The 27,793-nt window shown below is 55.0% G+C and overlaps 1 protein-coding gene and 1 long non-coding RNA gene across 2 annotated transcripts; one reads left to right on the top strand and one right to left on the bottom strand.

Annotated features, from left to right (window-relative positions):
- Positions 1–408: 408 nt before the first annotated feature.
- On the bottom strand, positions 409–6,768 carry LOC140709294 (uncharacterized). Its single transcript, XR_012089777.1, has 4 exons — positions 6,571–6,768; positions 4,785–4,931; positions 2,589–2,777; positions 409–1,077 (listed from the first exon to the last, which is right to left on the bottom strand). It is a non-coding gene; the product is annotated as an uncharacterized lncRNA (long non-coding RNA).
- Positions 6,769–6,872: 104 nt separating this feature from the next.
- On the top strand, positions 6,873–26,518 carry EFHD2 (EF-hand domain family member D2). The gene is made up of 4 exons (XM_073007822.1): positions 6,873–7,265; positions 22,125–22,272; positions 23,377–23,511; positions 24,815–26,518. Exons 1-4 carry the CDS (start codon positions 6,958–6,960, stop codon positions 24,944–24,946), a joined length of 723 nt encoding a protein of 240 aa, XP_072863923.1. The 5' UTR covers positions 6,873–6,957; the 3' UTR covers positions 24,947–26,518.
- The last annotated feature ends 1,275 nt before the right edge of the window (positions 26,519–27,793 follow it).

Below are 27,793 nucleotides of genomic sequence, written 5' to 3'. Positions count from 1 at the left end.
CCACTGGGATTTCCAAACCCACCTCCTAACAATTACACCACTTTGAATATGGGGAAAAAGAATACCATTCAATGTGCTTTTTCCTGTTCTCTCGATCAACACCAAAAGCAATCAACACAGACAGAAGATGCTGTGACCACATGTGGAGGGAGACCTCTCCACCACCAAGCAAGCAATGAGCTCTGCAGCAGACACCAGCTGGGTGTCCGCCAATTCAATTCCATTGCTATCTACGTGGAGACAGCATCAGATCCCACAGGCTGGGGGCTCAGTCCCCAAGACTTGCCCACTTCAGACACCAGTCACAAGTCCGGGACTCTGGAACTTCTGACCGACCGGCTTCAAGTTGGGGTTCCCATGACCCCTCTGTGGATTTGATTAATTTGCTAGAGCAGCTCACAGAAGTCAGAGTAACACATTTACTGATTGGTTGTTTATAAAAGATATTATAAAGGATACAGGCCAGGCAGGGTAGCTCACGCCTGTAATCCCAGCACTTTGGGAGACTGAGGTGGGTGGGTCACCTGAGGTCAGGAGTTCAAGACCAGCCTGGCCAACATGGTGAAACCCTGTCTCTACTAAAAATACAAAAATTACCTGGGCGTGGTGGCTAATACATGGGTGCCTGTAATCCCAGCTACTCAGGAGGATGAGGCAGGAGAATCGCTTGAACCTGGGAGGCGGAGGTTGCAGTGGGCCGAGATCACGTGCCATTGCACTGCAGCCTGGGCGACAAGAGCGAGACTCCATCTCAAAAAAAAAAACCAAAAACTAAAGGATGCAGATGAAGGAACGCATAGGGCAAGGTATGGGGCAAGGGGCGGAGCTTCCGCACTCTCCCTGGCACATCACCCTCCAGGAACCTCCACCTGCTCTGCTGTCTGGAAGCTCCTGAACCCCCTCCTCTCAGGCCTGTTATGGAAACCTCATTGGATAAGTATGATTGAAGCATGGACAACTGTGTCAAAATGGGATTTGACAAAAAGAATTCTAAACCCAGCAAGGCCTGTCTGTTCAAATTCTTCTCAGCCTCTCTGTGCAGCAGTCCCTCCTCCAGGGTATCCGGCAGGATCCTCTCTGCAATGAGATTAGACCCAGAATCAGATTAGAGTCCTGCTGTGGGCAGGTGAAAGGAGGGTAGAAGAATGTCAGAGAGTGAGATCGTGTTTACTGTAACAAGGGCCATGGGAGTTATAAGCCAGGAACTATGGACAAAAAAACAAAATATGGGCTTGGTGCAGTGGTTCATGCCTGTAACCCCAGTACTGAGGGAGGCCGAGGCAGGAGGATTGCCTAAGCCCAGGAGTGTGAGACCAGCGTGGCCATCACAGTGAGACCCAGTCTCTACAAAAAAAATTTGAGAAATTAGCCAGGTGGTGCATGCCTGTAGTTACAGCTACTCGGGAAGCTGAGGTGGGAGGATCGCTTGAAACTGGGAGTTTGAGGCTACAGTGAGCCATGTTCTTACCTCTGCACTCCAGCCTGGGTGACAGAGACCCTGTCCCCAAAACAACAATAACAAAAACTGTATATATAAAATATCACAACCACACTGCCTTTTGTCGTCAGAGAGCTGCATCTGCACACTAGGGAGCATTGTCATTGGGTCTAAAAGACCTGCTTCTCCTGGACTGAGTCTCAGAAGACAACGCCTTCATGGTATGTTCCCTTCCTCTAGGCAGGCTGCTTTCATAGGCCCCCCTGAGAATCACCTGCTTTCTTTAGTTACTACCTTAGGTCAACCAGGTGTGGTGCCTCACACCTGTAATCCCTACACTTTGGGAGGCCGAGGCGGGCAGATTGCTTGAGCCTAGGAGTTTCAAATCAGCCTGGGCAACATGGCGAAACCCCGTCTCTACAAAAAAATACAAAAATTAACTGGGTGTGGTGGTGCACACCTGTAGTCCCAGCTACTACTAAGGAGGCTGAGGTGGATCGTTTAAGCCTGGGAGGTTGAGACTGCAGGGAGCAGTGAGTGTGCCACTGCACTCCAGCCTGGGTGACAGAGAGAGACCCTGTCTCAAAAAACAAAACAAACAAACAAAAATACCTTAAGTCAGGTGTCCCTGGGCTAGGCACCATGCTATTTCTTCTGACTGGTTTTGCCTCTCTCTGCACTGGTCCATTATGTGTTGGTTTTACAATGTCCCTGTCCATTTCCCAGGCTCTGGGGTGTCCTCGCGGTGGCCACATGCAGTGTTTACCTGTACCTTCCATCTATCCCCTCTGCCTGTCTGCTAAGCAAAGAGCTACTTAAATGACCTCTGGGCCACAGTGATGGCTGAGGACCAGCAGGTCACCCAGCCCCAACCCCTATCTGATGTCACTGATGCTGTCCTCAGGGAAGACAGGAGACAGACACTTGAGAGGCTGGTTTTTGAAGAGTTCCTGTTAACTTTTGTGTTAAGTCATGTGGGTGCACCAAGCTGTCACTTTAGCAGCTTCTCTTTCTTGGCAGTGACCTTGAGACCTAAAACTGGGCCACCGGATGCTCTGGAGGGGACACAGAAAACACCCAATCTGTCCCCAGCCCTCAGGCGGAGCAGGCCTTCATGCATTCATTCAACAACTATTTCTACAGCACTCACCTCGGGCCAGGCACCCTGATGTGGGTGCTGAGGATCCAGAATTGAAGCAGACAGACAGGTCCCTTCCCCCAGGAGGTTGTGTTGGGAGTAACAGATATTTTCTGAACACTTCGCTATGGAAAATAATCGCTGGGTCCCAACCAGAGCGGGGTTCAGCTGGAAGAGTGGTAGCCCCTCTCCATCAGTCGCCTAGTATGGGGTCCAATAAATATCACACTTCAGAATGATGATTCCAGCTCTCACCTCCCTGTCCCCCAGCTTGCCTACAACCAGGAGAATTCCAGGACCAGTACCCAGTGCCCAGCACATTGAATAAGTATGTATGGATTGCCTGGCTGTTGCTGTACACCGTTTTCACAGAGTAGCTGTTGCAAGTATAAAAATCGAAACCAGCTGCCCATATTATTACTATCTTTGGAAGGGGCCCAGGAGAGCACTGTGGAAGCAGCATTGCTGGATTTTAAGGTATCTCCCTCACATGCACACAAACACAAAAACACTTTTGGGGAGTTTAAAACATAGTTAAGGCTAGGGCCTATCAGGGTGTTAAACTTGCACATGGAATTGCCTGTCGCTTAGAAGCAGAAAACACACCCCGTTGGACACCTGCAGCTCACTCGAAGGATCGATCGTCTTGGTTTTCAAGTAGATTCATAGTGTCTAAGGTAACCACAAAAAGAGAGCTGGAGGGCTGGGCATGATGGCTCACGCCTGTGATCCCAGCACTTTGGGAGGCCAAGGCGGGTGGATCACAAAGTCAGGAGTTTGAGACCATCCTGGCTGACACGGTGAAACCCCATCTCAACTAAAATTACAAAAAAATTAGCTGGGCGTGGTGCCGGGTGCCGGTAGCCCCAGCTACTTAGGAGGCTGAGGCAGGAGAATGGCGTGAACCCAGGAGGTAGAGGTTGCAGTGAGCCGAGATCACGCCACTGCACTCCAGTCTGGGTGACAGAGCGAGACTCCATCTCAAAAAAAAAAAAAAAAAAAGAGAGAGAGAGCTGGATAGATAAGTTAGTTTCCAATAACCTGCAAATGGGTCTACCTGCAGCTGTTGACCTATCGTCATTGGCTTTTTGTCCTGCCCTTTCCCCCCTCAGTGGTCCCATAAATGCCTGACATCAGCGCCTCTCCCCATGACACCTTTTGCATAGCTTCCAAATCTTGCAAGAGATGAGAGAGCCTCTGAGGTCAACCTGGCTGTGACCCCGTGCTGCTCTCACTCCAATTGCCCCAAATGAATATTGCTGCTGCCCCTGAACTTTGATCTCTGTGCATCTTTCTCCATCCATCAAGGGTTTCCTGATGACTGCGGAGTGTTTGTAATGATTAATTCGTAAGCTGGTATTTGTGAAGTGCTAAGGGAGCCCTGCATTTTGTGAGCCAACTTCATCTCTGCCATCTCCCAAATCCCTTCCTGTTTTCCCAGCATCTCAGGCTGGAGGGACCACACAGTTCTCTCAGGCTCTAGAATGTCCCCAGTGCCATCTCCCCATCACTCAAGAGCTCTTCCCAACTTTCTCCCCTTCTTGTTTCTCCCCCCACCCCTTTTTCAAAGTGCTGTTGTTTTTCTTACTATCACTTCACCCCTCCCCAAAAGACAGTTATACAAGGAGATGTGGGAGGAAGAGAAGAAACATAAGTAATGATGACTAAGTCAGCCTGGCTCCCTTGCCACTGGAATATTGTCAGAATTGGCCGGCTCGCCCTTGCCTCTGTAAAAAGCCTTTGCCAAGGGTGTGATTTTTCCTGAAGATCATTCTTTCCACATGACCAAATGCTGTAGTGTGTCATCAGTCCAGATCGTTTCTTTCTGCCAGAATCTATGCTTGGGGCACAAAATTCAGGGTCACTCAAAAGTGATTTCCCCTAATCAAGACGCAAGTGATATTTCCTGGAAGTTTCACCGCCCATCAGGGCTCATCAGTTTTCTCTGCTTTTCGTTCCATCACTGCTTCTTTGATTCCTGAAAAAAAGTGCTTTTCTTGAAACCCAATGACCAATGACCAATGAAGAAAAAAACCTCGAGTAAAAGACAGCCCCTAGCGTCCATCTCTGGCCCAGGCCCAAGGCCTCTGAAATGGGGCCACAGTACTGGGCAGCTTGAGGTCTCACCCTGTGGTCACAGGCTCAGAGCTCTGCAAACTCCAAAAACCTGTGAGAAAAATCAACCCAAGAGGTGTTAAAACGACTCACCCATCCGGGCAGCATTTCCTGAGCTCTGCCTGAGTTTAACAGTTGCAAGGCTCCGGCGTTCAGCAGCCCTCCTGCAAGATGCTATCGGTAACGAGCAGGAATTCCTCCAACCTGTGTGTCATGGAAAGCAACCCTCGCTCCCGTGAGCTGTGTCCACACAAAGCCACATGGGTAACTGACCAGAGAGCTTACTACACACAGGCAGTCCACATAATTCAAACCCAAACCCCAGTTTCTTCACATATATATGTAAGTTGTTTTGCAAGAAGGCAAAACCCTCACATTATCTCCTCACTGTGAAGTCTGCGCCCACGTCAAGCAGATGCAAACAATTTCATAAAACGGCAACCCAGTTTTATGCAGAACCATTGGAAATCATACATTGGAGTAAATTGAGGCTCACCAGAGTCTTGAAATTATCTGCTTTGTGAGGAAGACTAAGAATTCAACAAACTTAAGCATCTACAAACATCATCTGCAGACATCATCTTAAACATTTGAATCTGCATCCTGTCCTAGTCCTTTACATTCCTTAAATAACTATCTTGCTTCTGTTGGGTCCTTCAGGGCTGCATATGGGAGATATGGAAGCCTGTCTTTTGCAAATAGCTGGACCAAACTGCCCAAAACTAAGAGAAACTTAATTCTGAGATTAAAAAAAAAAATCATTTAAGCTAAGCTTCTTTATTGGACTCAAAAACAATTTCTATAAACAAGTAAATGAGAACTTCACATTTTCTGAACCTTGAAGGTTTTTTCCTCAATTTCATTCTTTTAAAAATACCTTTTAAATTAATTCAGCAATGTTCTTAAACAGAGCAAATTGACAAATATCAACTGAGTGTCTGTTCTGTGCAAATCACTGTAACAGCTTGCTGGCTTTACATTCTCGAGGGCTCCCTGCCTCCAGAGCACACTGGTTTGGGGGCCCTGCATGCATCTTTTCTCTACACCTTGGCTGGTTGGAGCAGTTTCAGTAGAGGGGTCCTGATTGACCTAACATTTCAGAGAACATGCACAGAGCATAGTCCTTCTAAATCAGGGATTCTCAAATTTCAGTGAGCAGAACTCCACTGGGTGCTTGTTTACATGTAGATTCCTGGATCCCACCCCAGAGATCAGTTTTGTCTGTCCAAATTGGAGCCCGGGAATCTGTATTATCAACCTAGGCCCCAGTGGTTCTGATGCTGAAGGTCCAGAGTTGTGCAGTTGTGAGGTGACAGCCCAGACCACAGAGATACTTATTATCTGAACTCTTTCCCTAGCCCTGTCCAGGAGCCTTTGGAGAGGACATCTCTCCTCTGGTGACCCCATCAAAATGGCGACATCATGATCTCCCTGTTAGTTTCCCTAAAGTACAGTCACAGGCGACAACACTGGCCCAGCGGCTATTCTGCCAAGTCATCTGTGTGATGGTGCGGGGCCTGGGGAGAGAGGACCACCAGCCCCTTCTCCTGTCCTGTCCCTCACCCCCTGTCTCCAGGGGCCCTTTTAGGGGTGAAGCCCAGCCCCATCTCCCTCGCAGCTGCTAGTCTGTCCTCTTCCAAGAGGCCAGCGGCGCCCGCCACGGTTCACCCTAAACAGGGGTTTGTGCTCCTCAGGTCCGCCTCGGAACCCCTGCAACCCTCATTGAGAATGCCAGTGTTTAACGGCGAGTCGTCTCCATAGCAACCGACAGGGTGTCACAGATACAGGATTATGACTTCACGGCGTGGGGATTCCGGAGAAGGGGGTGGGGCGGCACCCCTCCTCGCTCCCCTGCCCCCCAGCAAGCCCCGCTCCTCACCCAAGCCGCGGGGGAGGAGCCCTCTTCCTTCCCGCCCGGTCCCGGCCCCCAGCCGGACCCCTCCCGCTCAGCTGCTACAGCTGGCACCAAGAGGGCAATGGCTTTCCGTCGCGCTCCCCAGCCTCGCGGGGGGCAGACGACGGCGGGCGGGGCGCGCAGAGTACACTCGACCCGCTGCTGCCAGGAGCGATCACGCGCACGCCGCGCGGGTCCGGGCCCGGGGGCGGGGGCGGGGGCGGGGGCGGGGCGCGCGGTCCCCGCCAGGGCCCAAGTCCCACCTTCGGGGGCGGTGCCTGGCCCGGGGAGTGTCAGGAAGAGGAAGAGCGCGGCCGGCGGCGCTGCGCTGCGAGCAGGGGCCCGGTCAAGGCGAGTGCCGTGCGGGCCACCATGGCCACGGACGAGCTGGCCACCAAGCTGAGCCGGCGGCTGCAGATGGAGGGCGAGGGCGGCGGCGAGACCCCGGAGCAACCCGGGCTGAACGGGGCGGCGGCGGCGGCGGCGGGGGCGCCCGACGAGGCGGCCGAGGCGCTGGGCAGCGCGGACTGCGAGCTGAGCGCCAAGCTGCTGCGGCGCGCCGACCTCAACCAGGGCATCGGCGAGCCCCAGTCGCCCAGCCGCCGCGTCTTCAACCCCTACACTGAGTTCAAGGAGTTCTCCAGGAAGCAGATCAAGGACATGGAGAAGATGTTCAAGCAGTGAGTGCCCGCGCGACCCGGCCCCCCGCCCGCCCCACTACCCGGTATCGGTCCCCGAACCCCCTGATCCCCGGATCCCGCGCCGACCCGGGACCCCAGCAGTCAGCCAAGCTTCCCCGAACCCAGACACACCGGGGTTGGGGACCCCGCGGCCCCTTCCAGATCAAGACCCGGCATCCCACCACGCACGTTAGTCTGGGGAACCCCCGGGCCCTGGCACGCGGCGGTGACTCATATTTGTGCTGCCTCCGGTACACCATAGACGCGCCCACAGAGTTGGGGACCCCGAACCTCCTTCCAGATAATCGCCAGGCCCCGCGAGCCCCACCCCCAGTACCACACGTGTGGGTCCCGGGCCCCCCACCCTGTTAGTGGCGCTTCTCCACCACCCCACAAGGCACACACCGAGGCTGAGGACCCAGCGGCCTTCCTTCCCCCATCCCAGCTGCTCGCGTTCCCCACCCCCACCCCAACACACGCTGGCCAAAGACACCCACCCCAGTGACCCTGGACACCACATGCCAACCACATTCCTTTCCTTAAGGTCTTTTCATTTCCTCTCCTGATCTCAGGTCTCCCTCAAGGTGGGTTCTGGGCAGGGATTCCCCCAACTTCCTCTCCAGTTATTTAGCATCTACCAGCAAACTGGGGGCAAAGACTTGCCCTTTCCATCTCCACCCACTCATTAAAAAGGACCCCAATCCTTCGCTCACAAGTGGTCTCCCTAGGAAGGGACCCCTCGGCCCCTGTTCCCCCTCTGCAGGCGTGTAAACCTCACTCCAGTCATCCCTGTGGGCCAAGTCCCCTCTGGGCTTGGAAGGCCTCCCTCCTCCTCCTGCCCGCCCCACCCCCCTGCGCCCAGCAGCTTGCAGTCACTGCCCACCTGCTTCTGTCACAAGTCCCCCATCTCTCCTCCCCACTCCATATATCCCCTTCCCTCCCCACAGGAACCCCCAATGTCCCACACCCACCCTAGTCAAAAGGGGCCCCTTCGTATGTGACTTGCCCTGTTACCCCCATACCTACCTTTTATTCCATCAGATTCCACGTGCTGTGCCCTTACCAGGGTAGATGGGCACCCCGAGGCCTGTGGACTCATCCCCCCGTCCCCCCACAAAAACAGTCTTAATGTCTCTGTGGAGGGGCTAGAGAGAGAGGGCCCAGCTCCCTTCGGCCCATCCCTGGGTCCCACTCTGTTGGGTCTAAGATGCACAGCCACTCTCTCCCAACCATGTGTGTGCCCAGGGGGTGGGGAAGGTGCCAGTGCCCCTCCCTTTGGTACCTTTCCCCACCTCCTGTTCCCTGTCCCCCTGCCTCTGGCTCCTGGAGAGGGAACAGCCTCTGTTCCACGATCTGGGTGCTGGTCGGAAGTGGTTCTGGAAGGGGATAGAATTGGCTTGAGGCTGAGTCTTGGGGGTGAGCCAGGAGGTCTAGCCCACCCGGCACAGGCAGCCCAAGGCCGAGGAAGCAATGCAGCAAGGCCGGCTCCCCCTTGGCTGGGCAGGAGGTGGAGGCAGACCTCACCATATGCAGCTGTCAGTGCCCAGACATCAAGCCGGAAGCCCAGGAAGGGGCGTTTTGCAACCGCACAGTTTGAGAAAGGCTCTCCCCTGCTCAGGACAGCTTGCAGCAGCTTCTGCATTTGGCCCCAAGGCAGGGGGAAGGATTTCTGGTTCCCAGTTGGGGGTGACTGAGGAGTCCCATACTTTCCCAAGGTCCTTCTGGGGGAACATCAAGTCCTTGACCCCCAGCCCCTCTGAACCTCTGAGAAAATCCCAGGGCGCCACCTCCTCGACTCCAGGATATTTGGTTGGAGTTCTTCTAAAGTTTCTTCCCAGCCGAAGACTGGCGAGATTGGGAGAGCAGGATTTCCAGGCTTCCTGGAAGAGTAGCTTGAACACTCCCGGGGCGGGCAGATGCAGGGGTGGGTATGGATCCGTGTCTGTCACTGCCCCCATCGGGGAGTGCAGAGCTGATTCAGACACCACAGAGATCCCTGTGCTGATAGTGCTGAGGCACTCACCAGGTCCTTGAAACAGCCCCGTGACACAGAGCTCTTCGGCACCTTTGTGCAGATAAGGAGTCTTAAATAACTTGCCAAGACCACACAGCTAGAAAATGATAGAGCCTGGATTCAAACCCAGGTCTGTGACTCCAAATCCTGGGTTCTTCTCCTTCTGGGTTTCCCATCACAGACATCTGCTTTCATGTTGGAAAACCTCCAACACCTGCTTCTATGTTCCTGGCGGATTGTCCACTCATGTCCCCACCTCTAGCCACAGTCTCTCCTTTCCCCCAGAGCCTGCCTTCTCCTGGGCTTCCATAGCTTCCCTGCCCACTGGCCACCAAAACAAAGGTGGAGCTGTTGTGGGAGAACCCAGACACTTCAGATGAGCGGAACTTGGGAGGCTGCAGTATGGTTGGAAGTGGCATGCGGCTGAGGGAACAGTCTGCAAGCTTCATCTGCACAGCAAACTCACTTTTTTTACATAGGCTGTTTCTAGTTTGATGAGAGGTACTCTGAGGGAGACTGAGGGCACTTGGGCCCCTCCAAGCTACCTCTTGGCGCCAGCACTGCTTGCCAGGTTTTTGGGAGGGCTGATGGGGCAGGCAGGGGCCAGGAAGCTGAACCTCTAGGGAAGCAAGTGCCGCCCGTCAGGGCCCGGGTGAGGGTGGAAAGCTGCAGATTGTGTATTCAAGGAAACAAGGCTTCACTGTGCCAACCCAGCCCAACCCCGCCGCCAACAGACAGACTCTCGTGGAAGACAAAACCCCTGTTCTGCTTCCGCTGTCCGAGTGGGGCTGCAGCCTCCTGGGTCCAAGCAGGGTCCCCGGATCATAGCCAGGGCTCTGGGGAGAGCAGAGGGCAGGGAGGAGGGGCGCCTGCCCTCCTGGGAAGCTAGTCACCAGAGCAGAAGGCAGGAGACCATGAGGTCAGCAGGAGAATGGGAGCTGGCCTTTCCTTGGGAGCCAGGAGCAAGGAAGCTGGGCCTCCGTCCTAGTCTGCATGTCCTCCCTGGGCCTCAGTCTTACCTGTAAAAGGGACAGGCTATCCCTGATGACCCCCAAAGGTCCTTCAGCCCTGACCTGCGTATGTCTGAGGGGTCCTGAGCGCTTCTGGATGTGGGAACTGCCTTCCAGGGCCTTCTGGTCCACCCATCTATGTTGATTCAGCAGGTGCTTCCCAAGGCTGGAGATCGATGGGGAAGAGAGGGGACAGGGGGAAGGTAGACTCTCAGCCATCACTGGTGTCACACCTAGAGTCATTCAGCTTCCCCCTGAGAGAGACCTGGAGGGTTGACTCCAGCCCCTCCCCCCGTTTTACAGAAGAGGGAACCAAGACCCAGAAAGGTGTGGCGGTGACTTGCTCGTGGTTACAGAGAGGTTTTCAGTGAGGCTGAAACCTTGTATGGTGAGGAGAGTGGTCCCGGTGTCTCAGGGTGGGGCTCAGAGGACATGAGACATTTAGAGTTCTGGCCCAGTGCCAGGCACGAGGAGGCCCTGTGCCTCCCTGGCCCCGGCAGCCAGGACTCCGTGGCCTCAGGCTATGTCCAGCACCTCTGATCTCCCAGCTGCTGCCTCCCTCTCTTTGCTCCTCCAGGGCTGGCTCTGGAACCCTCCTGTCAGACAGGCAAATAGAATGGCCCTGGAGAGCCTCGGGGGTGCTGACAACAGCCTAGGGGGTGCTCTGGAGGGTTTTGTAAGTCGAGACCTGCTGGAAAGGTATGCAGCCGTGTAATTCTGAACCTGCTGTGGAATCTGAGGACGATGCCCTAGATCCCTGTCTCCTGCCTAGCCCAGCCTTGCAGGCCCTGTCCCCACCCTCGTCCCCAGCCACTTCATCTCAGGATACCTTGCATCAGAGAGGTAGGCTTTCCTTCCTTCTGGCCAACTCTTCCCTGCACAAGCTCTGGAAGCATCCCACCCTCCTCTCCACCTTCTTCTCCACCCTCCACCTCCAGGGACACACCTCTCCCAGGAGCCCTTCCTGGACATAGTCGGCAGGGCCTCTGGAGTCTGCAGCCCTGGGTTTGAATCCAGCTGTGGGCCCTGGAGCCCTTCTGAGCTTCTGTTCCTCACCCAGGAACAGGGAGGACAGGGGCCCACCTCACAGGATTGGGTACAGCGCTTAACCCAGTGCTTGGCACAGAGCAAGTCGTTACTAAATGACTGTCACTGCCATCCCCAGCTCAGCATACACCCTCTCCTGGGCCCCTTCACAGGGCCCTGGCATTGGTCATTGCGGCTGGCTCAGAGCCAGCTCCACAACACCCACTGGCTACCTCCACTTAACCACCAGTGGAGCTTCCGGCCTGCCAGGTTGTTGACAACCCTTTGCTTTGGGCCCTAGTGACAGGACCCAAGGTTAGAGCCCTCCTTCTCTCCTGCTGAACAGCCACTCTGATTGACAGCTACATATGGCTTTGATAAATAACAAAAAGAGAGAAATGAATTCATTATCACCTAGTTACAGGAAAGGCAGGTGGCACAAAAAAGGGGAGAGCAAACAACAGCTCTGGAGGGTGCACAACAGGGATTCCCGTCTGCCACCACCCAGCTGGGTTGCTCCAGGCAGACAACTCAGCTTCTCTGAGCCTCGGTTTCCCCGGGGGCTTAAGAACCTACCTGGTAAAGTTCTGAGGATTAGGTATAAAAAAGCTCTGGGTCTTTGTTAAGAGCCTATCATGGTGTCTGGGCTGTTTGCATGATAGATGATGTTTTTGAAAAATGCAAGGTTCACGCATGTGATCATTCTTCCAACAGATATGTTATTGTTTTTGTGCTACAAGATCCAGAGAATTAAATGAATCAAGTTCCTGCCCTCAGGAGGCTTACAGTCTTATATAGAACAAACGTGTAGAGATTTAGGGGTAGAGAGGATGCACCCACAGGGCTATCAATGGAAGGTTTCCTTCTTTATTTCTGCCATGAGGACCAAAAGCTCTCACACATCACACCATGCTGATGTTCTCTTTGCAGCCAGCCCCTGCCTCTGTGCCCCCTCCTTTTTAAACAGAGCCACTAGTTCTAGCCATTCCTGGAGGAGCCTATGTATATTATTTAGAGAACGGAATTGAATTCTCACACCAGCACAATGAGATTGATACTGTCTTTGTTTTCCTTTTTTTTTTTTTTGAGATGGAGTCTCACTCTGCCACCAAGGCTGAAGTACCATGGCGTGATCTTGGCTCACTGCAGCCTCTGCCTCCTGGGTTCAAGTGATTCTCCTGCTTCAGCCTCTAAGCAACTGGGACTACAGGCACACACCACCACACCTGGCTAGTTTTTGTATTTTTGAGTAGAGATGGGTTTCACCGTGTTGGTCAGGCTGGTCTCGAACTCCTGACCTCAAGTGATCTGCCTGCCTCAGCCTCCCAAAGTGCTGGGATTACAGATGTGAGCTACCACTCCCAGCCTGGTACTATCATTTCTATCCCCATTTGACAGATGAGGAGACTGAGGCTCAAGGCAATTGTTACTTGTCTAAGATTGTATGAACTGACAGTGACAGGATTAGAACCGGATCCTCCTGCAAGGAGCCGCTGGAGGCCAAGTGAAGCTGTGTTTGTGGCTGGGGCTTGGGGGAGCCTCCCAGAGCCTTAGAGAGGTGGAGAGGTGGGGTCCTTCACCTGCAGCTTAGGGTCAGTGGGTGGGGAGAATGCCCTGCACCCCTGGGGAGGGAGGATTTCCCGGCCTCGGCCCTTACTCCGTTCCTCCCACTTCCCCTCTGCATCAGTGTCTGAGTCACCTCTCCTTCCCCCACACCCCCAACCCAGGACTTTTGGTTCCTCTTTGGTCCACCCTTCCTGCCTTCTCTTCTTCGGCCTCCTTGCTGTCCTCCACGGCCCCTGGGTCCAAGGCCTGGGTGGCTTGGACTGGCTTCCACTGCGAGAGTCTAGGCTCTAGGACAGCAGGCCTTGCTGCCTCAGGGGATGTCGGAGGTCCTTTCTACAAGGCCAGCCCCGCCAGCAGAGGCAGTTACTTAGCAGCCTCTGCAGGGAAGGTCCGCACACCCTGGAGCAGCTGAGTTCCCCTGACTGCTGGGCAGCCTTCTCCTTGGCTGACTTCCGCTTTTCAAGGACAGCAGAGAAGCAGGGGTCAGTGCCAGAAAGGTGTGGCCAGACGGGAGCTGGGCCACCTGGGGAGTCCTGAGCCATCAGATGCTTCAAACCAGGCGCTTTACCTCCCATTCGGTCCTTTCTTATCCTGCAACATTGTCCTCCCCCATTTCACAGTTAAGGAGACTAGGCTTTCAGAAGGGTTACGTGACTTGTCCAAAGTCACACAGCTAGTGAGGGGCAGAAGCAGAATTTGAACCTGGGCCTCCCTGGCTCCCAAGTCCTCTGAACCCTTACAGTTGCCCAAACACCAGCATCAACACTGCCCTGGAGTATGTTAGAAATGCAGACGTGCAGGTTCCACCCCAGATGTACCAGACTGTAATCTGTGTTTTGTTTTGAGACAGGGTCTTGCTCTGTCACCCAGATGGAATGCAGTGATATGATCATAGCTCACTGCAGCCTCAACTTCATGGGCTTAAGTGATCCTCCCACCTCAGCCTCCTGAGTAGCTGGCACTCTAGGCACATGCCACCACATCTGTCTAATTTTTTTTATTTTTGCAGAGTTGGGGGTCTCATTATGTTGCTCAGACTGGTCTCAAACTCCTGGCTCCAAACCACCCTCCCACCTCATCCTCATCCAAAGTGCAGGGATTACAGGCATGAGCCACCACGCCCAGCCCATAATCTGCACTATAACCAGCTTCACCAGGTGTGCCCACTGACGTTTAAGAAGCGCTAAGCCGCGGCTCAGGCCCCCGCACAGCCGTCTCCCCACTGCTTCCTGAGGTTGACTTAAGGTTATCCTTAGGCAGGTGACTTTGTCTGTCTGAGCTGTAAGAGGATAAGATGAATGGAGTAAAGATTAAGTTACATTATAAACACTGGGTTATATTAATATTAGGCATTCAATAAATATTCTTTATAATCACTATCATAACAATAATGATTACGAAGAGCAAGAAGTGAAAGGGGGCGGTTGGCAGGGAGTGCCACAGGTGCAGTGAGATGTTGTTGAACTCCAGGTTAGGATGCCCTTGAGCCCTGACAGCGCCCCCAGCAAATTTCGTGGTGTCTCCCTCTTTATCCTCCATGGGGGAGCCCCGAGTGCCACACTTGTGTGCTCTCTATCTATCTATCTCTCCGTCTCTCTCTCTCTCTCTTTCTCCCTACGCCATACCCCGCTTAGCTGACCCAGGGCAACAGATCAAGTGTGAGATTCCCAGATAAGACTAGAGGAAGTGGTGAGTGCTGGGCTTTCCCCGTATGAGTCAGGCGGTCTGGGGGTGGGGACGTGCAGGAACTGGGGAAGCCAGGGGGGCCTGAGGGCTCCTGAGCCCATACCCAACACCCATCCCGTCCAGTTGTCTGTCTTCCTGGGACCCGCATGCCCAGAGGGGCCATCAGCAAAGCCTGGGATGGGAGTCAGGAGAGACAGAGTTGGGCTCCCCTGTGCTCCCACCTTCCCAAGTGCAGTGGCTGCGATGACTCTGCTTCCTTCTGCTATCAGAATGTGCAGCACAGCTCGGGGGGGACCTACATGAGGAGCAACTTTCTTTCTTTCTTTTTTTTTTTTTGAGACAGAGTCTTGCTCTGTCACCCAAGCTAGAGTACAGTGGCATAATCTTGGCTCCCTCCAGCCTCCACTTCCCAGGTTCAAGCGATTCTCCTGCCTCAGCCTCCCTAGTAGTTGGGATTACAGGCCTGCACTACCACACCCAGCTAATTCTTGTATTCTTAGTAGAGACAGGGTTTCACCATGTTGGTCAGGCTGATCTCGAACTCCTGGCCTCAAGTGATCCGCCCACCTCAGCCCCCAAAGTGCTGAGATTACAGGCATGAGCCACTGCACCTGGTCGAGGAGCAACTTTCTAATAGTTCCGTAGCCAAGATGGGCCCCCTTAGACAAGCAATGAGCTTCCTGCCCTCAGAGGTATTCAAGGCACTACACAAAGAACTACATCAGGAATCTGATTTTCAGGAAGGACTGAAGAAGATGGCCTCCAATATCCCTTCCAACCCTGAAGTTCCCTGCTGTGTACCCATCGGCATCAGGGCATAGCATAGTCGTTAAGAGTGCACGTGTTTGATCAGGCCTGGTTCAGAGCCCATCAACACCCTTGTCACCTATGACCTGGGCCAAGTGGCTTCCCCTCTGAGCCTCATCTCCTTGTGGGTTAAATAGGAATGTTCATGCCGCTTCATGGACTTCTTGTGAGAATCTGATGCGAAACACCTGGCATCGCGCCTGGCACATAGCAAGCGCCCAGCAGAGCAGCCAGGAATGATGATCAGTTATGACGTGTGGTTATGACGTGTGGCTCGCCTGTGCGCAAGGCTGGGGACGTCTGCACTATGCATGGTTGACGCCTCCACTGCCTACCCCTGTGACCCCCTAGTTATCAGAACTGGGAGAGAGGCAGGGGCAGGGAAGCAACCAGCTGGGGACCATGCTCACCCCAAAGGGGAAGGGTTGTCCGGGGAGGGGGGGTAACCCGTTGCTCCGCTTTCAAGAGGGGGATGGGTGGGGATTTCGTTCCCAGCATCCAGGGCGCAGCTAGCTGCTGAGCCCTTCCTGGCAAGAACAATTCAGGGGGAGGCAGATAGGAATGCAGGCACAGTGCCAGGCCCCACAGCCTCCCTCCGGTGCTGGAGAAAAGTGCTGAGTTCCCAGGCTGGGTGCTTTCTGCCAGTCCTGCCGAATGGCATTGGCCTTCCCAAACAGGCACCTCGCTGGGCTCTCAGTCCAGCCTCTGCTGGCCCTTCAAGCTTGAGAATGTGGGACCCTCCATGGGACCAGGAAAAAGAGAGGGGGCCAGGGAGGAGAAGAGCTTCCAGCTGTTGGAATCCTGCAGTCTGCTGGCTGTGTGACCCTGGGCCAGTCACTGCCCACTCTGGGCCCCAGTTTCCCTATGTAATGGAAAACGGGTAGACCAGGCTGTCTGGGTGGATCTTGTGGGCCGACCTCTCATTTTCTGGATGCTCTAAGCCACCTGCAACCTCAGTTCCAGCTCAGGGAGAAGGGCTGGTGGGTGAGAGGCCCCCTAGCCTGGGAGATGCCTGTTTCCAGCCATCGTGGAACCTCGTTCTCTCCTGTGCTGCCAGTTGTCCCCCACCCCCCGCACACACACACCGGCACCGTGAGAGTAGCCCCTTCATCACTTCCCTCCAACCCCAAGGGAAGTTTCCTCGCTCCCTGAATCTCCTTTCTCCCTGTTCAAGGGCTCTGTCCAGCGGCCGTCTGTCTTCCCACCTCCCAGAGATGCTGGGGCTTTGCGTCAGGCCTAGTAGGGGAGAAGTGAGGCCTTCAGAGGAGGGCTCATGCTGGAGGGATCCCCTGGGTCGTCATATCCACCCCTGCCTCCAGGCCAAGCCACCACAAGCCCTGCCTCCCAGCCCTGTACCTCCAATCAGGACTGGAGCCTGTGGCAGAGGCCAGTGTGTTTTTTAACATTATTTCTAATATCATCACCCTTTTTATATTGTATGTGTGAAGTATATGATGTGTATATGTGACACACACAAACTTCTCAGTGTAACAACTACTATTATGATGATGATAAAATTAACAGGTTTTAAGGACGCACTATGAGCCAGGCATTTTATATCTGTAATCTCGTTTTCATTTTCTCTTTTTTGTTTGTTTTTTTTAAGACAAGGTCTCACTCTGTTGCCCAGGCTAAAGAGCAGTGGCTCGATCAGGGCTCACTGCAGCCTCAACCTCCAGGGCTAAAGTGATCCTCCCACCACAGCCTACCTAGTAGCTGAGACCAGAGGCATACACTACCATGCCCAGCTATTTATTTATTTATTTATTTATTTATTTATTTATTTATTTGAGACAGTGTCTCACTTTGTTGCGCGGGCTGGAGTGCAGTGGCACAATCTCAGCTCACTGCAACCTCTACCTCCTGGGTTCAAGTGATTCTCGTGCCTCAGCCTCCCGAGTAGCTGGAATTACAGGTGCACGCCACCATGCCTGGCTAATTTTTATATTTTCAGTAGAGACAGGGTTTTACCATGTTGGTCAAGCTGGCTTTGAACTCCTGACCTCGTGATCTGCCTGCCTCAGCCTCCCAAAGTGCTGGGATTACAGGTGTGAGCCACCGCGCCCAGCCCTTTATTTTTTTATAGGGATGTGGTCTCCCTATCCTGCCCAAGCTGGTCTCTAACTCCTGGGCTGTAGTGATCCTCCCACCTCAGCCTCCCAAAGTGCTGGCATTATAGGCGTGAGCCACCACGTCCAGCCTCATTTACTCTTTAATGATCTTAAAGGTGGATGTTAGGAATAATAATAACTGGTTTTTAGTATCATAGTAGGCGTGTATGAAGTGCTTCCTGTGGACCAGGCTCTGTGCTAAGAGTCTGTTTGTATCGTCTCTTTTAATCCTTGCCTCCATCCTGAGATGAGTTCTTTGATCTCCATGATGTAGATGAGGAAACTGAGGTCTGTGGGGTTAGATGACTTGACCAGGGTTATTCTGCCAGCAGGTGGCAGAGCTGGGGTTTGGACCCAGGTCAGTCTCAGCGGAGTTGATGTAACCACAAACCCTCAAGGCCATCTTCAATCAGGTCGACCCTGGAACCTGGCTGATCCCCTGCACTAGACCACATCAGAGCCCAGGGCACTGGGCAGATGGCCATTCTCCAGGAGTCTTTTGGGAACGGCCTCCTCCACGGCTACTTCTGGGGGCTTCATCTCCCACCCCAGCACCTGGCCTCTCGCAGCCCCAGTCACCTCCTCTTGGTGATGGACTCTTTGGCACCAGAGCCAGCCCCTATATTGCCCCCTGGGGGCCCGAGCCTGCCCTGGATGGAGCCCAGCCCCAGTAATTGATTGGCCCTTGATTGATAGAGGCGGCCGTTCAAATTGTGGTTTGAGGTGCGGCCCAGCCAGGCCTGGGAGCTGCCAAAGACAGAGGGATCCACAGCCCACATTTCCATCCAAGTTTGGACACTTTATCTGCACTTCCTCTGAAACTGAGCTGCCCCTGGCTGCAGAAGAAACCCATGCACTTGAGCAATAAATAAAACTGGGGCTCAGGAGAGGCACGTGGGACCCAGGGGCTGGGACATGAACCCCTGACCTGCTGATTAGGGGGCTGGTGGTCCCACCAATAACAGCCCTCCTGACCTAATCTGGACCTGAAGGATTGCTGAGCACAGGGGTTGTAAAGAGAAAGTGCTGCCCCGTCAGGAGGTTAGTGGAGGTGATTCAATCTTGTTTTAGTGACGGCGACTGCCATTTATGCAGCTAGCTCTGTGCTCTGGGACCTGTGCTGAGTGCTTGACAGGGATGGGCTCAGTCATTCCTCACAGTGGCCCATGAGAGAGGCCCCCTTGCAGCAGGGTTCTCAGCCTCAGCACCACTGGCACTTGGGGCCAGGTCATTCCTTTTTTTTTTTTTTAAGGCAGAGTCTCACTTTGTCACCCAGGCTGGAGTGCAGTGGCACAAGCTCAGCTCACTGCAACCTCCGCTCCTGTGTTTAAGTGATTCTCCTGCCTCAGTCTCCCAAGTAGCAGGGATTACAGGTGCCTGCCACCATGCCCAGCTAATTTGTGTATTTGTAATAGAGACGGGGTTTCACCATGTTGGCCCGGATGGTCTTGATCTCCTGACCTCATGATCTGCCCGCCTCAGCCTCCCAAAGTGCTGGGATCACAGGCGTGAGCCACCACGCCCGGCCGGCCAGGTCATTCTTTGTGGTGGGGCCACCCTGTGCGCTATGGAGCTTCCCTGGCCTCCACCCACCAGATGCCACCGGCACCCCCCGCCCCAGGTATGACAACCAAAAACATCTGTAGACATTGCCAGATGTCCCCTGGGGGGCACATGCACCCCAGCTTAAGAGATGCTGCATTTTGTGGCTGAGGAGCCCAGAGCCCGACTGTCATCGCTGACCTTCCTGGGAGCCCAAGGTCAGAAGGTGTCAGGGGCTTTGCTTTCGTGGGGGGCACTGAGGAGGGGAGTCCTCGTGACTTGGCTCAGGAAAGACTGAGTCCCTCACTAGGTGCCCCTGCACAGCGCCATGGTCATGTGGCACCTGCCCAGCCCTCCACCGGGCAGCAAACAAAGTCCAGAGATGACAGGAAGGGCCTCCACTGTGCCCCCCAGAGCCCCTTCAGCTCCAGGTAGAGGCTGGACTGCAGCAGCTCTGGCCTGCCTGACCCTCTGAGTCCCACACCTTCTACTGCCACAGAGGTGGCCACTGCTCACAGGGGCCGCTGGCCCATCCGCCTTCACCCCAGCCCTCACCCGTCAGTGGGGCAGAAGGCCCCAGGACCCTGTGTTCCCTCCAGGGCTCCCAAGACCCATCTTTTCTGTGCTGTGTCACTTCCAACCACTGACTCACTGGCTGGTGAACTATTTGTACCCCTCGCACAAATGCTCCCCTCGTGCTCCAGGCAGCGTCTGTGTTCTGCAGCGGCCCCAGGACACACAGGGGAGGGGCTGGGTACAGAGCAAATGTGCAAGTTTATGAGTCCAGCGGACCTAGTCTGGAAGCCCAGCTCCCTCCTTACTGCTGTGTGACTGTGGGTGGGTCACTTAACCTCTCTGAGCCTGGTTGTAAACTAAGGTTATTAGGAGGATTAAGTAAAGTAAGCAGTTCCCTGCATAAAGACAGATTTCAGTACCTGGTTGCTATCAGGTGTTTAAAGTACACCTAACTAGAGAAGGCGAAGGGAGCTGGGAAGAAGGTGCACACATGAGACATCTTCATGCAAAAGCTCAAGCGCCCAGGACATTGGGTTCTGGGACACAGGCCCCTGTGTTACGCTGCTGTCACCAGCACTGTCACCCAGCCAACTCAAGGCCTTAGAGACTGCATAACGCTTCTTTAGGTGTAGAAAAAAACATTTTGACTGGGCAAAGTGACGCACGCCTGTCATCCCAGCAGTCTAGGAGGCTGAGTGGGAGGATTGCTTGAGCCCAGGAGTTCGAGACGAGCCTGAACAACATACTGACACCACATCTCTACAAAAAAATTACACAAATTGGCCAGGCATGGTAGCATGCACCTACAGTCCCAGCTACTGGAAGGCTGAGGTGGGAGGACCACTTGAGACCAGGAGGTAGAGGCTGCAGTAAGCTGTGATCGTGCCTGGGCAACAGTGACACCCGTCCTAAAGAAAAGAAAGAAAAAGAAAAGCCCATTTTACCAACACAGGGATCACTCTCCCCAGCCCCCATCTTGTCTTCCTCCCATGCTGTTCCCAGAGACCAGTAGGGCAGGTGTTTGGTTGGTAAGAGAGCCCAGCTGGGCAAACAGTGCCTCGCCCTCTTTCACCAGGCTGTGTGCTCCAGGAACCAGTGGTGCCTTCCCAGCCAGGGAACAGGCAGAGAGGCCACCTAGGCTCTTACTACACAGAAGCCGGTCAAGAGGGACTTGCCTCCAACCCCATCCCTGTCTCTGCCAGGTTGTGACGGTAGAAAAAAGAGAACCTGAGTGTGCAGGGCGGAGGGGAGGCATCTGTATCGCCCGATGCTTGTTCCCAGCTTCCCCACCGCCCCGCCAGTCTCCACCACTCCCTGCAGGCACTGCGCCACACTTCCCTGAACACACCCAGGCCGCCTCCTGCCACCTGCCCCCCTCCTGCTCTGTGCCCTCCACAAAGGCAGAGACCCTGCCTTAGATACCCCTTCATTTATTCACGTCCTATTTCTTCATTACACATTTTTGAGCACCTACTGTATGCTTTTTAACCTCCTTCCCAGTACCTAGGGTAAGCTGGTGGGGGGGGCATGAAATAGACCCCCCAGTACAGAGGGTGCTGAGTAAGAAGAGTCATTTATCACATGGAAAGAGGGCACCTTCCACACCCACGCCACATCCCCCATTCCGGTGCTTCTCAACAGGGAATGCTTTTTCCCCCCTGGGGACATTTGACAATGTCTGGGAGACATTTTCCGCTGTCACAACTCAGGAGGGATGCTACTAGAAACCTCCCACAATGCACAGGACAGCCCCTACGGCAAGGATTTATTCTGTCCAGATTGTTTAAGGTCTGAGGTTGAGAAACCATGCCCTTGCCTGCAACGTTCTACCATCTAGGGTGGGGGTGAGATGTCCCCCAAGTGCCCATGGAGATTTCAGTAAGCCCGCTGGTCATGGAGGTGCTGAGTGCTCAGCTCAGAGCCTGATTCACCCTGCCATGGTATTGAGAATTCCTTCTCGGCTGGGCACGGTGGCTTACTCCTGTCATCCCAGTACTTTGGGAGGCCAAGGTGGGTGGATCACTTGAAGTCAGGAGTTCAAGACCAGCCTGGCCAGCATGGTGAAACCCTGAATCTGCTAAAAATACAAAAGTTAGCTGTGTGGTGATGCACACCTGTAGTCCCAGCTACTCGAGAGGCTGAGGCAGGAGAATTGCTTGAACTCGCGAGTTGCAGGTTGCAATGAGCCGAGATTGAGCCACCGCTCTCCAGCCTGGAAAACAGAGCAAGACTCTATCTCAAAAAAAAAAGAGAGAATTCCTTCTCACTGTCTGGGCCATCACAGTCAGCACACGGAGGCTGTCATTTCAGCTTCCTCGTGCCTCAGGCTTGTCCAGAAGTTAGTGCTATTCTACGTGCAGGAGGCTGCCAGGCCCTGTGGTGAGTTCCCTGTCATCAGAGGTAACCAAGCAGGAGCTGAGCCACATATGGGTCCTCTGCCTGGACTGAGGTCCCTTCCGGCAGTGATGGGATGATATGTTTGGTGGGAGATGCCCTCTGGTCCCCCAGTCTCCTTGCGCTCAAGCCTGCAGCCTCTCTGACTGAGCCAGTGCTAAGATGTCCTCTCTTTTTGCACCTCTAGGTATGATGCTGGGCGGGACGGCTTCATCGACCTGATGGAGCTAAAGCTCATGATGGAGAAACTTGGGGCCCCTCAGACCCACCTGGGCCTGAAAAACATGATCAAGGAGGTGGATGAGGACTTTGACAGCAAGCTGAGCTTCCGGGAGGTAAGCCCGACCAGGGGCTTCACCTGAGGACCTGGTGGCGCGGGAGAGACCAACCCCTACCCTCTGTCAGTGAATGAACAGCATCGCTATTGAACAGCAGCTCTGAGCAGCTGCTACTCACTCGGCCGAGTGAGGCTTCAGAGGGCCTGTCAGAGCGGGCACCAGAGAGGGTTGTGGGTCCCTTCAGGGAGGAAGAGGAGAGAGGGACATCCCCTCCTTCACATAGGGAGCTTATATTGAGCGATTTCTGTATACTTGACCCTGTGCAGGCTCTGGGGTAGAGAAAGGCCCTGTGCTGGAAGGTTCCTTCCTGGAAGTGTAGAGGGGAGACACCACAGAGGGAAATCAGGGCTGTGATGCCGAGGAAGAGGGCCACAGCACTGGGCGACTTCATGCCCAGGATCTCACTCCGAGACAGGAGCTGGGGCAAGCCTGTTTCGCAGGGAAGGAAATGGAGGCCCCAAGCCAGACAGCAATGATACCGGACCCCAGGCAGCACAGGGTTAGGTGTGAGGACTTGAGGCCCAAGTGGGGCCCAGGAGGTCTGGCAGAAGCATGAAGGACGCAGGGAAGGAGAGAAGTGGCAGGGGCACGTGGGGCAGTGTGAGTGGCTAGGAGGGAGGTGTGGTCAGTGCAGGGTAACAGCTTAGAAGTTAGAGAGCAGGGTTCGAATCCCTCCGACACTTTTAGGCACTGAAACTTTGGGCGTGTGTTTTACTGTCTGGGAGGCTCCCTCATTCTGTCATGACACCTTCAGGACTCAATACATGGAACACAGAGTAGGTTCCCGGGGGAACAGTGGGAGACAGAGGTAAGAGGTAGGTTGAGGCCGTGTCGTCGGGAGCTGGCGTGGGCAGGGCAGGGCTGCAGTAGCCCAGCATCCTGGGTGGGTACATGAGTCACCTTCCATCAGATGGTGATGTACAGATGGGCAAAGGCCCAGTGAGGGGGAGCACAGTAGCACCAAGGGGCAAGACCCAGCTCACTGCCCCCCAGTCCTTCTCTGCAGGGGAGGCCTGAGGCTGGGGCCTGGGTATGGCCAGGGACTCCGGCTCCCCTCCCTCCCTCCCTTCCTGACACCATGCGCCTCTCTCCCCACCGCAGTTCCTCCTGATCTTCCGCAAGGCAGCGGCCGGGGAGCTTCAGGAGGACAGCGGGCTGTGCGTGCTGGCCCGCCTCTCCGAGATCGACGTCTCCAGTGAGGGCGTCAAGGGGGCCAAGAGCTTCTTTGAGGCCAAGGTGAGGAGCCCGGGGGGTGCCCTGACCCACACTCCAGGACAAGGGGACCCTGGGTCAGCGCGAAGTTAATACGTCCCCTTCCTGTCCCTGCTGAGGCTGCAGAGATGGGAGCTACTCCCTGCCAGGCTGGGCCAGGCCCACACGCTCTGTCTTCTGTGCCCTCCTACTCCTGGCTGAGATCCTTGGCAGCCACCAGAGGATAGGTGAGGGACATGTACTCTTCAAAATGGGACAGGGACTACCTTGAGGTGCCCTGGTCCTGGCACACCGAGCCGCTAACCCAGAGGACTGGGCCTTAGGAGGGAAGGGCCCAGGAGAACACAGCACTGGTTCTCCAGGGTCCCCGGCAGACACCTGTCCTACCAGCTCCAGCCTGGGAGGAAGCCTGGGGGCTCAGAGACCACCTGTATGCACAATACCCTCCCCTTTCAGCAAGTTCTCAGATGGAAGGGACACCTGTGGTTTGGTGGCTCCTGGGTCCTGCCCACCCAGGGCCCCAGCTCTCCCGCCTTGTTTCTCTCTTTCCTTGCTAAGCCAAGAACGTTGCTTCCAGAAACTGCCTCCCACCTCCCTCTGGGCTTCCGAGCATTGGTGGAACTTTTCAGGGTTCATCAGTGGCACTGGGTGGGCCACTGGGCTCCCCGGACAGGAAGCAGAGGATCAGGATGGCAGCGGCTTAAGTGACGCCCTTCGAGCAGCCTTGCTCTGCAGCAGCCACAGAATATACGTTCCCTCTTTCAATCCTCTCGACAACTCCATAAGATCAGAGTTATTGGGTGCCAGGTTCTAGTGAGGAAACTGAGGCTGAGGAAGGTGAATGAAGCGCCTGACCCGGGGCCAGAGCTGGTGCGGTCAAGCTGTTTGTGTTGCTGGGTAGGACTCGGCAGAAGCCTGAGCCAGAAGGGACCCCAGGAAAAGCAGCCATAAGGCTGGGCATAGTGGCTCACGCCTGTAATCCCAGCACTTTGGAAGGCTGAGGTGGGTGGATCACCTGAGGTCAGGAGTTCAAGACCAGCCACATGGCCAACATGGTGAAACCCCATCTCTACTAAAAATACAAAAATTAGCCGGGCATGGTGGAGTTCGCCCATAAACCCAGCTACTCGAGAGGCTGAGGCAGGAGAATCACTTGAACCTGGAAGGCAGAGGTTGCAGTGAACCGAGATTGCGCCCTTGCACTCCAGCCTGGGCAACAGAGCGAGACTCTGTCTCAAAAAAATTAAAAAAGGAAAAGCAGCTGTAGCACGGAGACCCCCCCAACATACACCATCCAGCCCTGACCCCTCCCCCCATACCCCCACAGGTCCAGGCCATCAACGTGTCCAGCCGCTTCGAGGAGGAGATCAAGGCGGAGCAGGAGGAACGGAAGAAGCAGGCGGAGGAGATGAAGCAGCGGAAAGCGGCCTTCAAGGAGCTGCAGTCCACGTTTAAGTAGCGGGGGCTGCACCGACCGCCCTGCTCCGGCCCCAGCGCGGTGGGCGAGGGTGGCGCATGGGAGGCTGAGCCTGAATCCTTGCCTCTGTCTGATGGGACCACTACTAAAAACCTAAAAATGTCTGTGAATGGAGCAAGTTCAGGGGTCTCACGGAGATGGCCCGGCCCCTCCCCACTCCCTCTGTTCTTTGCGAGGCCGCAACACCGGCTCCCTGCCTGGCCCGGCCCTCCCTAGCAATCCCTGGGCTGTCTTGCACCCCTGACTGCCCCGCTACCTGCTCCAGCACTGCCCCTGGCCCAGTTCCTGGCCCTAGGTCCCTCCCGGCCCCATGTGCCTGCCCTCCACCATCCCCGTCCCCCAGACCTGGGAACCCCTGCCCTCCTCCAGCAGGTGGCACCGCCCCCGGGGCCCCCTGCCAGCCCCTTCCCAGACTGGGAGATAGCAGAAGAGAGAGAATCAAAGCTGCCCCCACAGAGTGGGACCCAAGGGGCTTGTTGGAGGCATGAGGGGACCCCTCCCCAGGGGCTCTTCCTCCGCCTCTGCCTCTTCCATCTACTGAAATGGGAGAGGGTGTGGGGAGCTTCTATTCTGGTGAAGGGACCTAGGCCCCCCGCCCCCCATGCTGACTTGGAGACCCCCAGATCTCTGGGGCCAGCCAGGCAGGGTGTGGGGGCAGCTGTGCCAATCTACCTCACACGCCCACCCCCTGCCGGGCTTGCCGTGGGATCCTGGGCAGGGAAGGCTCTGGGGGTCGGAGACACCGCTCCTTAGCACCCACGCAGAACAGCCTGAGGGTCCCAGGGGGCTCTGGAGAGAGTGGGGTGGGAGGAAGACTTGGCGCCTTCCTAGGGAAGGAAACGAGCGCTTCATCTTGATTCTCTGAGAAGCGTCTGAGAAGTGCTTTAAGTGTGTTTGCATGCGCCAGGCAGTGGGCAGCGGGGCCCTGTCCAGCCCTCTCCTGCCATCCTTCCCCAAGTGATGTCCACCGCCTTGTCACCAGCGACCTGCCTGTCATGCCCACCCCCTGAGGAAGCATGGGGACCCGGACAGGCCGTGGTCAGACCCACGCCACCGGCCCGGTTCGGCCACAGCTTCCCACGTGCTTGCTGACATACGTGTGCCTGTGTGTGGTGTCTGTTGCTGTGTCGTGAAACTGTGACCATCACTCAGTCCAAACAAGTCAGTGGCCCTCGAGGCCACAGTTATGCAACTTTCAGTGTGTGTCATAACGGCGTCACTGCTTTTTAAACTCGATAACTCTTTATTTTAGTAAAATGTCCCAGGAGTCCTCGAACCTACGCGGACTTGCAGAGGTTTTATTTTTTGGCCTTAGAATCTGCGGAAATTAGGAGGCACCGAGCCCAGCGCAGCAGCCTTGGCCCCGGATTGCGTTTGCCTTAGCGGATATGTTTATACAGATGAATATAAAATGCTTTTTTTCCTTTGGGCTTTTTGCTTTTTTTTTCCCCCCTTCTCACCTTCCCTTCCCCTCCGTCCCACCCCCCGCAAAAAAAAAGCTACTTCATTCCGTGGTATGATTATTTTTTTTAACTAAAAGAAGATAAAATTCTATATTCTTATGTGTGTATGGTTCTTGATGCTGAGTGGGCAGGGAAATGACAAGGTCACTGGGTGTGGGGACAGTGGTGTCAGAGCCTGGGAGGAGAGGGGACCCGCCCCCGTGGAGGAGGTTGGTGTTGGATGCGCAGACGCTGTCACCAGGCACCAGTCTAGGCGCTTTGTGTCTATTAACTCATTTGAATCTTTGCAACCAGCCCATGCAAGGGGTGATATTTTTATTCTTCTTTTGCAGATAAGAACAGGGAGGCGGCTGGGCACAGTGACTCACACCTGTAATCCCAGCTCTTTGGCAGGCCAAGGCAGGTGGATCACCTGAGGTCAGGAGTTCGAGACCAGCCTGGCCAACATGGTGGAACCCCATCTCCACCAAAAATACAAAAATTAGCCAGGCGTGGTGGCACATGCCTGTAATCCCAGCTACTCAGGAGGCTGAGGCTGGAGAATTGCTTGAACCCGGGAGGCAGAGGTTGCAGTCAGCCAAGATCGCACCATTGCACTCCAGCCTGGGTGACAAACAAATTTATCTCAAAAACAAAACAAAACAAAACAAAACAGGGAGGCCTGGAAAGTCTCTCAGAGACATACAGGCGAGTGGGGCGGCAAGAGGCAGGGCCCAGGCTGTGGAGGTCACGGCTCGCAAACCTGCCAGGTGAGCAGAGAGGAGGGGCTGCCCCTCTCCACAAGGCCACATGGTGGCCAGCAGTGGCATTAAGGCCCTGGGAATTATGGCTTGTGCACCCCAGAGACCCCCAAGCGCCCCTGCCAGGGAGACACCCAAAGTCTTCCACAGGCTGGAAAAACCCAGGGGTGATGGGGCGGACACCAGCAGCTCTCTGTGTGTGGCTTTAGACACATCAGGTCCCCACTGGGTCTCAGTCTCCCCATCTGTTCCATGCGAGGGTGGGCAAGGGTCTGGGGTCTTCCCAGGAGGGTGTGGGAGCTGGAGTTTGGATTAGGCTGGGCATCGTTGCCCCCAGGTGGCCAGGGGTGGTACTACAGCAGCCGGGATGCCTGGGGAAGGCAGTGTCCTCCCCACGTGCTAGCCAGGGTCTGAGACTGTACACCACCACCAACTTGGGACTTTCAGTTCCACACTGCCTTTCAAAACGCCTTCCCCAAGGGAGGAACATCTGTATCCCTGACATCCTGCTGGAAAGGGCTTCAGGAACAAGGGACAGGGACGCTGAAAGAATGCACGGTGGCTCACCTGTAATCCCAGCACTTTGGGAGGCTGAGGTGGAAGGATCACTTGAAGCCAGGAATTCA

The sequence above is a fragment of the Chlorocebus sabaeus genome, chromosome 20, assembly GCF_047675955.1.
Source record: "Chlorocebus sabaeus isolate Y175 chromosome 20, mChlSab1.0.hap1, whole genome shotgun sequence".
Lineage (NCBI taxonomy): Eukaryota > Metazoa > Chordata > Mammalia > Primates > Cercopithecidae > Chlorocebus > Chlorocebus sabaeus.
The sequence above is the reverse complement of the archived record's forward strand: the minus strand, read 5'-3'. Positions and strand labels throughout refer to the sequence as shown.

Bases quoted from the DNA above. Each gene is read 5' to 3' on its own strand.
- EFHD2 (XM_073007822.1), top strand. From the start codon at position 6,958: ATGGCCACGGACGAGCTGGCCACCAAGCTGAGCCGGCGGCTGCAGATG. The intron at 7,266-22,124 runs GTGAGTGCCCGC...TTGCACCTCTAG, and splicing joins ATGGAGAAGATGTTCAAGCA to GTATGATGCTGGGCGGGACG. The intron at 23,512-24,814 runs GTGAGGAGCCCG...ATACCCCCACAG, and splicing joins AGAGCTTCTTTGAGGCCAAG to GTCCAGGCCATCAACGTGTC.